The following is a 12,513-nucleotide window of genomic DNA, read 5'->3' as shown; positions in this document are numbered from 1 at the left end:
CAAGTACCAAATGATTTCACTCATTTGTGGAGTCTAACAACAAAGCAAAACTGAAGGAACAAAACAGCAGCAGACTCACAGACTCCAAGACTAGTGGTTACCAAAGGGAAGGGGGTGAGGAAGGTGGGTGGGGAGGGAGGGAGAAGTGGATTAAAGAGCATTATGATTAACACACATAATGTAGGGGAGTCATGGGGAAGGCAATATAGCACAGAGAAGACAAGTAATGACTTTAAAGCATCTTACTATGCTGATGGACAGTGACTTGCAATGGTGTGTGGGGGCGACTTGATAATATGGGTGAATGTAGTAACCACAATGTTGTTCATGGGAAACTTTCAGAAGATTGTATATCAATGATACCTTAATAAAAAAGATTCAGTTCATAAATATATGAGTCTATTTCTGGACAACCTATTTTGTTGCATTGACTTATCTATATCTGTCTATATAGAAGTATCACACTATCTTGATAACTAACTAACCTTATGATAAATCTTGCAATTAAGTTAGGTCAGCCTTCCAACTTCATTTTCCTTTTTCAAAGTTATTTTGTGTATTCTAGGTCCTTTGCATTTTCATGGAAATGCATGGAAGTGTATTTTAGGATTACCTTCTCAATTTCTATTTCTAAACAAAACTCAGTATTGAGTGATCTGACCTCTGACACAATATCTTTCTTCATTTTATCTTTAATTCCTTTCACCATTATTTTGTGGTTTTTAATGTACAGGTCTTGCATATCCTTTGTCAGGTTTGTCCCTAAGTGTTTCATATTTTTATGCTATTATAAGTGGTAATTTAAAGTTTTAATATTCATTTGTTCCTATCTAGAAATAGAATTGAGTTTTATATATTGATCTTGTATTCTGTAACTTTGATTAACTAATTAGTATCTTTTTGTAGATTCCTTTGAATTTTCTACATAGGTGATTATGTTGTTTGTCAGGAAGAGTCTTCTTCCTTTCCAATCATGATGCTTTTTATTTTTTTTTCTTTCCTTATTGCACTTTAAGTGCAATAAAGGACATCCCACACAATGGTGAATAGAAGCACTGGGAGCAGATATTTTTGCCTTGTCCCTAATCTTAGGAGAAAGCATTTGGTCTTTGACCATTGCATTTGACACTAACTGTAAATATTTTATAGATTTCCTTTATCAGGTTGGGGATGTTACCTTCTTTTTCTAATTGGCTCAAAGTTTTTATCAGGAATGAATTTTGGATTTTGTCAAAACTTTTTTTCTGCATCATTAGAGATGAAAATCTGTCCTCTTTTCATATCTTTAATGTGGTAAATTACTTTGATTGATTTTTTAGTGTTAAACCAACCTTGCATTCCTGGGATAAAATCCACTTAATCCTGATATACAACTGACCCTTGATTAACACATATTTTTTATGTTATGTGTATTACACACTGTATTCTTACAATAAAGTAAGGTAGAGAAAAGAAAATGTTTTTACAAATTGTCCCAAATCTCCAAAATAATTTCCAATATATCTATTGAAAAAAATCTGCATATAAATGGACCTGCACAGTTCAAACCCATGTTATTCAAAGGTCTTTTGTATTATCCATTTTATACATCATTGAATTTTACTTGTAATTTTGTTATGAATTTTTCCATCTATATTCATGAGTAATTTTGGTCTCTTGTTTGTTTTCTTTGTAATGTTAGTTATTTCTGGTAGTAGATAGTAAATCTATCCCTGTCACTCCAATTTAGCTGGAAGCAGAAGTCCATTCATTATATTTCTTAAGATAAAGAAGTTACTAACTGTAGGTAATCAAGCCTATTGATTTTAGTCTATGCCTTTTGCATCTATCTTGCTTAGTAATTAAATATTAACCTGAAATTTATTTTAGAAGTTTTTATGGACTCTTTTTTTTACATTTAAATATGTATTTATTTTGAAAATCATTGTAGTCTATAATATGCCATAATGATATATGTGTATCCTTCCAGTGGTTTCCCATAGTACTTAGTTTTATTTAGATTAAAATCAAAATATTAAAAACTATGAAACATATTTTGATGACTGAAAAGATTTTTAGTTCTCATAAATTTAGTTTGTAGGTTTTTTTGTTTTTTCCTGAAGGCAATCTCATAATTTGCTTTGATTTAATCCATCGTTTCTCTTTTCTGCTTTCAAACTTAAGCAATGAAGGCCATAGCACTTTGTGAACTTTGTGTACTTTGTCACCTGATTGACAAATTACCAGGTTTAAGTTACTTTCTCATAATATTGATACACTGACTTTAGGCTTGATTATTGGTATTCATGGTTTGGCATGATGACTGCCCAGGATTACAGGTGCAGTGTTTTAAGGGAATCATTTTTCCTAATTAAAGCCTTCAGTGGCTCCCTGTTGTCTTCAGGATAAAGTTCAAATTCTTAATATGGTTTAAAAGGCTTAATGTGATTTTCCTTGGCTTAAGACTAACTTTATATTTTCTCCTTCCAACCCCACCATATATCCATATTGAATGAACTACTTTTATTTTCCCTAAAAAGGCATGCTTTTTCATATCCAAGTAAAAAATAGACTGGGTCACCTTAAATATCCTTAAATTAAAATTTTTTGCTTTTTCCTCAAAAAACAATTAATTGTAACTATTTGCCATTTGTGTCATTGTAGTTTAATGCCTATCACCACATTTGACTCTCAGCTCTTTAAGGACAGGGACCATGTTCCATTCTATCTACAATACCTAGTTGTAGTGTCTGGCAAATAGTAGACATTCAAAAATATCTCCTTGATTTTATTCAAGAAAAGAGTTCAGTGGATAGATGGATAGTTTGATTGATGACCCATGTATGGTAATGATATAACTAGACTAACCATATGAAGTAATGTACATTGTCTCCTAAGACTGTCATGTCACAAGAGAAAAATGCCTCTTAACTGCTCAGTTTTACTTCTATAACGACCTCCTATTTCTCTTCTCCTTAAGTGAAGCCCATTGACTCATGTTTTGCAAAATACAGTTGTATTGTCCAATAACCAAATTTCTAGTGTTATTATCTAGTGGATCAAGGAAGAAACACAAACTATCTTGAGATAAGTTCAAATGTTGGAATTAATGATTCTTGAGTAGGGAATACTTAGAGTAAAAAAAAAGTAGGTGGAAGTTAACATTTCAATATTTTTTGAAAATGAATAAAAAGGTTCTATATCCAGTAAATGTAACTATTGACAACCAATATGTAAGCATGTCAAAATGACGTCCTTCCAATAATAGAAACTTTGAACTCATAATACTTCGTATAAGTAGCAAAATGACCTTTAAGTGAACACTTAGCATAGTTGCCTAATTATAGCAGTTTCTTTCAGTGGTTCGCAAACAGTTGTTAAATTACCTATTCTACTACATGTATACATTGCATGTTAATTAGGAACATGGATTTTGCAGTTGGATCTGGGTTTGGGTCCCATTTCTGACAAATACTTGTGTCCTGAACATAGGGAAGTAGTTTTGCCTCTCTGTCTTAGATTGTTCTATAAAATCAAAATAACAATAGTGTTGCCGGATACATAGTAGTGCTTAATAAATGTTAACTGTTATCATTTCAATATTATGTAGACCAAAATGCTTTTTATAACAGACTTATTGAGATGTATTTTTTACATACAATTTACCCATTTAAAGTGTACAATTCAGTGGTTTTTAGTATATTAACCGTTGTGTAACCATCACCACAATCAATTTTAGAACACTTTGATTACCCTAAAAAGAAAGTCCATACCCTTTAGCTATCACTCCCAACCCTCCTCCATATAGTCATTTGTGACTGGCTTCCTTCCCTTAGCATAATAGTTATAATATTTATCCATGCTGTCACATGTATCAGTACTTCATTCCTTTTTATGCCTGAATGATATTCTATTGTATAGACATACCACATTTTGCTTATTTGTTCACCAAATGGACATTTGGGTTGTTCCCACCTTCCGGCTATTATGAATAATGTTACTAATAATATCCATGCACACAATTTTGTGTGGACATGTTCTTTTTATTTCTTTTGAGTATATACCAAGGAGTGGAATTGCTGGATTAAATAGTAACTCTATGTTTAAGTTTTTGATGAACTGCCAGTCAGTTTCCTAATATGGTGCACTATTTTACATTCCCACCAGCAGTGTTTTAAGGTTCTGGTTTCTCTACATCCTTACCAATACTTATTATCTGACTTTTTGGAAATAGCCATCCTAGTGGGTATAAAATGGTATCTCACTGTGGTTTTTATTTTTATTTCTCTAATGACTAATAATATGGAACATCTTTTCATGTGTTAAAGGCCACTGTGTATCTTTGGGGAAATGTCTATTCAGATCCTTTGCCCATTTTTCTCTTGGGCTATTTATCTTTTTATTATGAAGTTGTAAGACTAAGATGCTTTTTAATATTAATTTATATTGCCACCAATCAAAATAGTTTAGAAATAAGTTGATGTCAAACCTTATTTTTCTACAGGTACTAAAAATTTACCAAAAAAATATTGTCAATGAGAGATAAAGCTGACTGGGATATCAAAAGCAAAACACTTGCAAATACTGGTCATCATGCGTAAAGGGGTGCCAAAGGACCCAGAGATTGCTGATCTGTTCTACCGGGATGATCCTGAAGAACTTTTTATTGGTCTGCATGAAATTGGACATGGAAGTTTTGGGGCAGTTTATTTTGTAAGTAATTAAAAAGAATCATTTAAATCAAGTTAAGAAAGTTTGAATTCTGTACATTCTATTATTTGTAAGATATACTTGGTTTTATTGTTTATTCTACAAATTAAATGGTATTTACAGTAGAAGCAAATAATCACTGCTGAAAAGCCAGTCATGCAATTCGAGGCATTATTCAAATCAGTGGTACCTATTATCAACTGACTCTGGTATCAATGTAGTACAAAAAAGTTGTAAGCTTGCATTTGAGCCCTGTGTATTTCCCATATATGCCACTCTCTTTTCTACCTCACGGACTTTATATAGGCTATTCCTCCCACCTAGAAAACTCTGCACGTTGCATCTCCAACCCTGTCTAACTCTGTTTATTCTACAGATTTCAATTTAAGTGTTAATTCCACAAGACAGCCTTTCCTATTCAACCCTCCAGCACTGAATTAAGACTTTCTTTATGGTCTCAAAACACCTTATGCTTGTACTTCATTGCATTTATCACAGTTGTAATTAAATCATTGTGTATAAGTTTTTTTTAATTATATATGTCTATCTACCTTATTCATTGTTATATCCCTAGTAACTAGTATAATGTCTGGCAATAGTAAGAATTCAGTAAATGGTGGATAGATAGGTAGATAGATGCATGGATGTACCAGTGGACAGCTACTCAGACAGATGGACTGACAAAGATTTTTAGTAACAATTATGTCTAGTCAGTTGACATGTCATTTGAGGTTAAAGGATAGCCCCCAGGAGTCAGTTTGAATTCCAGGAACATGATTATCTTCTGATGAGAAGAATGAGAAACAACTAAGATGTTAGTTTAGCTCATTCACCTGAAATTCATTACATAAAATATAATTCACTCATGTATTTATATAACCTTAGAAGTTTGCTCCGTCAAAGTAACAAACACTTCCTTAAGTGTACTAGTCCATTAAAGCAGGTAGATTATAAGTACTAATTATTGCCTATTTTTCCTCCAAACCTGTTATCAAATAATTTTTTTTCTTAACCAGTATTTGATTTTTCTTTTGAAGTCACGTTCTTCCATTTAGGTGAGGTTTCTCTGTTGTTGTCCTTCCAAATGAGATTTTATTAATTGCATCTTCAGCTCATCTTATTTCTAGCCAAATCTTTAGCCTGGATTTTCTCTGAATTCTTTCTCTTCCCTTTGTGTCTGCTCAGCACTACTACCACTTCTCCTCCTTCTCCCCACCATCTAATACTTGGCTTCCACTCAAGTACATTTTATTAAGTAACCTTCCGTGACTGAAGAAGGTGCTTATTTTTTAATTAATACTCCTATGTTAGTTTTGGGCTTAGAAAAACTATTTAAAAGCCAGTCAAAGTCCTATCTTCCCCCTTCACGTAGACTCTTTTTTAAAAAAGGATTCTTAAATTATAAATACATTATACATACAGAAGTGTGCATAATACATACCTACTTATATATATTAATATATAACTTGAATGATTAAAAGGTAAATCCCCTTTATAACCACCAGACAAGACAGGCAAGGAAGAGAATATTGTCAGCACCCCAAAAGCCCCTACTGTGTTAGCAGAGTCCACTCTCCTGAATTTTATGGTGATTATTTTCTTGTTTTTCTTTATATGTAACCCACTTACTTCTGCATCCTAACAATATAATTTGGTTTTGCTTTATTTTAAACTTTTAAAACATAGAAACATTCTGCACATATTTGTTTGTTCTTCTCAGAGATACTTTTTTAGTTCTCTTTTCTTATTTTCCTTCTATCACTTTAGAACCTAATTCATCTTCTCAGAATCTTTTTTTTGCTAGAGTCAGAGGGCAGGTCCTCTTTTCTATAAAGCCTTCAGGGGCTCCCCTCTGTTCTTCACCTAAGATCAAAATCCTTACTCTAGCCGACCTGCGAGGTCTTCCATGATGTGTTCCCTATCTATACCTGAACTATATTCCCTTCCATTCTCACTGCTCAGGCTCTGGTATAATAGCTTTCTTTTGATCATCCATTACAGGATCTTTGCACAAAATGTTCTCTGGAATGTTTTCCCTCTTCATCTTCCCCTTCTTAACCTTTGGTTGGTCACTCTTTAGCTCTCAGATGAAACATCATTTCTTCAGAAAAGCCTGGCCTGACCTGCCTAACTCACATCCCCACATTTTGGGTTCTCAAAGTAACACACACCCTTCTTTATAACACATCACAGTTGCAATTTTACATTAGTTTGTTTTTATTTTAATTTGTTACTGTCTGTGTTACTGGAAGAGAGAGAGGTTCTGGGCAAATTTACTCACAGTTCTATCCCTAGCACTTAGCCCAACACCTGAACATTTTGAACACCTAATAAGTATTTGTTGAATGAATTAGTGAATTGTAAAGAACTGAGAGATGTACTGCTAATTACTATTACTTTTCATGAGTCATTAAAACCAGAGTCTAGCAACCAACATTTTTATACCTAAACACTACAATTCTGTTAGACTCTGGTGTTTACAGCTTTAACACACAATGATACAAGGAAATATGTTCAAAGTGAATTGTACCCTGGCCCAACTCTTGTAGAATCAATCAATCAGCTGAGTATATTCAGAGAAAGTGGGAACTATTAATTTGATGAACTTTATCTGTGTTTCGAATTTACATAAGTAAATCAAAAATTAGCAGCATTAACAACTGAGATAGTAAGAAATTCTGTATTAAAAAAAAAGGCTGAGCATGTTCATTTTTGTACTCATTTAAACACAACTATGAAGTTCCTAGGTATTTAGTGTTGCCTTGTTGAACTCAGCATATAGTCTGTAATCTACCTAAAGCACATAATTTAGTTCTAGTCCTCTGGGTATAATTATAATTTTAGTTTTATAAATATAAGTTTTAGTTTTCATTGAGGCTTATTATCTAGGGCAAAAAGAAAAGTTGATGTTTAATTTTTATATCTCTCTATAAACTAGCAAAAAGTTGACAATCCACATGTAGTTAGAAAATGGGTAAGAAAATATCAGAAACACATGGTACTCAAATATTTTTTAATCAATTATCTTGCTTAATGCTATTGAGACCATGAGACTATTAGAAGGGTTAAGTATGAATGTAAGTTTCAAGAAGAAAACTTGAAATGTTTAGAGGTTATAATCATTCATAATACAGTATGAAGCACTGGAAAGTGGAGCCCCCATTTATAGTTTCCTTTCTATGTACCAAAACTTTGTAAAACTGTTGAACCAGTGTGTTGTGTATCTGAAATCAATTTAAGATTGTATATCAACAATACTTCAATAAGAAAATTTTTTTATTAAACACGATTTAAAATCCATTTGCTCAGTCACTCTAGCCACATTTCACATGCTATCATGTGTGATGTAAATACAGAACATTTCCAGCATCATGGAAAGTTCTATTGGATAGCACTGCTCTAGGGATTATCACTGCCATATATTCTGGTATAAATTATTTCACAATTTTTTCTACATATATACTTAACATTATTACTGTTTTGCAAAAATAAGGTCATACTGTACAGCTTTCTTTGGTCATAATTTTTACATCTTTCCATATTACTATATATACATAGAGAGTTCCTCGTTCTTTTCATTTTAACTCATGATTATACCATATTTATTTACCTGGCTCTCCGCCAATGAACAATCTACATGGTGAAGCCCATATGGGTATTTTGGAAATTTGAATTGTTTCTGTTTGATTGGATATATTTTGTTAAATCCTAATCCTTTTTTATATTATAGTCTTTGCAGGCATTAAGGTAGGGGTTAAGAGAAGCTACAACTTAAAATGGGGTGGAAATGTCTATCTAGCCTATCAAAAGTTGCAGCATCTTTAAAGAATGTGAGAATAAAGTAGGAGAATGTTATTTAAAGTCTGTAGTCAAATATTTAAATTAAACTGACTGAAACATCTTTTCCTCTTCTTTTTCTATTCTCTTAACACAGGCCACAAATGCTCACACTAATGAGGTGGTGGCAGTTAAGAAAATGTCCTATAGTGGGAAGCAGGCACATGAGGTATGTTAAAGATAGCTGTGTACCTAAACTGAAATAAACAAGTTAGTATGAAATTCACAATAGAAATACAGTTCTTTAAATATTTCTTTATCAGCAGTTCTTTTTTTTCTCTTCTGTGGAGCATATAATAAACATGCCTAATATTCTAGCTCCATCAACTATTTTGTGGAATATAACATGGGTTAGTATAATGGACTTAGTATAATATGGTGATGGATTTACATTTACGTGTAGTAAAAGCTAAAGAAATAACAGTTTAAATAACTTGTTCATTAAACATTCACTTTGTCCATTTCAACTAATTTTTAAAAATTATATATGTATACTTGATAATACTTGATCATAAACTTATTTCCAGTTTAAAAATTAAAGTGTTTTCTTTCTGACTTTGATAGAAATGGCAAGATATTCTTAAGGAAGTCAAATTTTTACGACAATTGAAGCATCCTAATACCATTGAGTACAAAGGTTGTTACTTGAAAGAGCACACTGCTTGGGTAAGTTAAAGGACTATTATCTATTTTTAATTAAAATTTTTTTCTTTTTTTTCCATTATCTGTTATCTAAAATTTTCAGTCCCATTTCTGTCAAATTTGACTTTTGTTATCAGTATTTAATGTTTCTTAATACCTCAGATGGTATTAAGAGGTATGGTATACATTCTATAAGATTAAATATGACATCTAGCCTATGGGAGATTTATTCCATAAATGCTCAACAAAGAGATAGTGGAAAGTTAACATCATTATATGATGATTATGATTATTTATTTGCAAAAGGAAGAGGTAGACCCTTTTATTCCCATCCTAGAATTTTTATCTCTGTCATTTCTGTTCTCCACTCTAATACCCCCCAAATTTTGGAATTCTGCTTGATATTACCATCACTGTCTTAAGCTTTACCAAACAGGGCCCAGCATATGATTTAAATGAAACAGTATTTTGTTACACTCTTCTTTTTAGTAAATTTTTACATGATTGTGTTTCTGTTTTTAGTTTAGCACATTAAGTACCATTGAGTACATGAAAATGCTATATTTTGTACTTCATCAGATTGCACATTCCAATTTAAAGTCCAATTTAACTATCATTTATTGAGTACTTACCATGTACAAGTCCTTTCCTGATCTCCCATTAGGGAATAAAATTTTTGTTCCCACCCAAACAGACTGTCAAACAGTATACTAAAACAAAAACATTTCTGTTAAAGCAACTCTTAGAATCATTGCTTCTGTTCTGAATGGAAGAAATTAATCAGAGTATCTCCTCTGGAAATCAGTTCTCTGGCAATCTCAGCTGCATTGAAGGAGTCAAGAAAGGAATTTGGAGCAGGCAGAATAAATGTTACAAAATCAAGTGCAAAATCTCATACCTTTCAAGTCTTCAGAAAATCCTTTGAGCACTTATTTAAAGCCTATTTACTCTTAGATTACATAGAGTGCTAATAAGCTTGGTTAACTGGTCTCTGTCTACAACAGATTTGATATGCTAATTAGAAGGAGCTCATAGAATTAAGCTGCTGGAGATGGGTGTACAAACAGCCACAAGACTAATTTGACCACAAGGAAGAATTCGGGGAAGTTAGAAAGCAGACCTTATGATTTAAAAGCAAAGTAACCTAAGCTGTTTAACGTCAGGAGCAAAGAACAAACCACAGCTAAGGTGCCCTTGTGTTATGGAATAAGAAGGAAAAGGATATTTGTGACAAAAATAGAGTTAACATGTAATTTTAAAAATAGAAACATAGCTATAAACATATTCACTCCATTTGATTTTAAATTTCTGTGTTCAAACTCCATATATTCAGTTTAAGGAAGTTATGTATGCATATTAATTTATCCAATTTAAGAAACTAGAAAAGTAATACAATTGAGAATTGTATTCCCATCAAAATTGAGTAAAGAAAAAAATTGTGTTTATTTGTCAATTATATCTCAGTAAAGTTGGAAAAAGATAGAACATATAAAAGCCTATGTTCAAACAGCAGCAGAATCACAGAACCCAAGAATGGACTAATAATTACCAAAGGGAAAGGGACTGGGGAGAATAGGTGGGAAGGGAGGGACAAGGGTGGGGAAAAAAAAGGGGGCATTACGATTAGCATCTATAGTGTGTGGGGGGCACAGGGAGGGCTGTACAACACAGAGAAGACAAGTAGTGATTTTACAGTATCTTACTACGCTGATGAACAGTGACTGTGAAGGGGTATGTGGGGGGGACTTGGTGAAGGGGGGAGCCTAGTAAACATAGTGTTCTTCATGTAATTGTAGATTAATGATACCAAAAAAAAAGCCTATGCTCATTATAATATTCACTTATGTGGAATCTTTCATTTCACAATAAGAAACAAAATATTTCTGAATCTGCTCATTTTTTTTTTTTTTATTGAAAGGTAGTTGACACACAGTATTAATTAGTTTCAGGTGTACAACACAGTGATTTAACATTTATATACATGATAATTCTAGGTACCAACTATCACCATACCAAGTTGTTACAATATTTTGACTATATTCCTTATGCTATACATTACAATCCAGTTACTTATTTATTTTACAGTTGGAAGTGTGTACTTTTTTTTTTTTTTTCTGGTGAGGGCATCTCTCCTATTTATTGATCAAATGGTTGTTAACCACAATAAAATTCTGTATAGGGGGGGTCAATGCTCAATGCACAATCATTAATCCACCCCAAGCCTAATTTTCGTCGGTCTCCAATCTTCTGAAGCATAACGAACAAGTTCTTACATGGAGAACAAATTCTTACATAGTGAATAAGTTACATGGTGAACATTACAAGGGCAGTCATCACAGAAGCTTTTGGTTTTGATCATGCATTATGAACTATAAACAGTTCAAATATGAATATTCATTTGATTTTTATACTTGATTTATATGTGGACACCACATTTCTCTCTTTATTATTATTATTTTTAATAAAATGCTGAAGTGGTAGGTAGATACAATATAAAGGTAGAAAACATAGTTTAGTGTTGTAAGAGAGCAAATGTAGATGTGAATCTGCTCATTTTTAATGTCAAGCAGAAAGCTATAATAAAGTTTCTAATCTTTAAACTTCTAAGCTTTTCATATTGCTTTAAATCCCAGTAATGGACATTTTTTAATAAATATGTTATATATAAATTTAATTACATATATAAATACATAATAAATTTAACAATTTAGATATATAAATATATAGCTATTACATATATTATATTATATATTATATATTATATACCTTGCATTGCTGAAATAATATATTAATATTATATTCTTCTAAACTATCCAGTAATATTTATGTAATATATAAATGTTTTTACATTAGTTTTCTTAAATGAAAGAAACCAGTATGTTAATAGTGGCTATGTCTAGTTGATTATAAGAAATTTGTATTTCATAATGGGGCTTTTCAGAGTAACAAAGTAATAGTTTGTAGGAGTGTGTGTGCTTGTGTGTATGGTAGGGGTGGGAGATTGATCACTGAGCACTCACATTCCTGACTTTAATAAAGAGTAGTCTGGGACACCCCAAAACCTAAGATGAGAGTAAAAGAAAGAATTTTCTCATTTTTGCTTTTAAGAAGCCTCCCAAGATTGTAACACAATAAATATCAGTATTTTAATAATATTGTTCTAGAAATATTTTAGGATATAAATTTAAATATCCATCTCTCGATGATTCAAACTAATATAATGATACATAGCATTCTACATCTTTAGATTGAGTTCTAAGCAATGCTCTCAATGATTCAAACTAATATAATGATACATAGCATTCTACATCTTTAGATTGAGTTCTAAGCAATATTTTCTTGTTT

The 12,513-nt window shown here is 32.0% G+C and overlaps 1 protein-coding gene across 4 annotated transcripts in view; it reads left to right on the top strand.

The window, feature by feature from the left end:
• Positions 1–12,513, top strand: part of TAOK3 (TAO kinase 3) — a 166,594-nt gene that overhangs the window by 88,116 nt on the left and 65,965 nt on the right. For all 4 annotated transcript variants that reach the window (XM_036993397.2, XM_036993399.2, XM_036993398.2 and 1 more), the window contains exons 3-5: positions 4,484–4,692; positions 8,624–8,695; positions 9,091–9,192. In XM_036993397.2, coding sequence (XP_036849292.1) covers positions 4,573–4,692; positions 8,624–8,695; positions 9,091–9,192 — 294 coding nt within the window. In that variant the 5' untranslated portion in view covers positions 4,484–4,572. The remainder of the gene's footprint in view (positions 1–4,483; positions 4,693–8,623; positions 8,696–9,090; positions 9,193–12,513) is intronic.

The sequence above is a fragment of the Manis javanica genome, chromosome 15 (assembly GCF_040802235.1).
Source record: "Manis javanica isolate MJ-LG chromosome 15, MJ_LKY, whole genome shotgun sequence".
NCBI lineage: Eukaryota > Metazoa > Chordata > Mammalia > Pholidota > Manidae > Manis > Manis javanica.
This window is presented reverse-complemented; position numbering and strand designations above follow the sequence as displayed.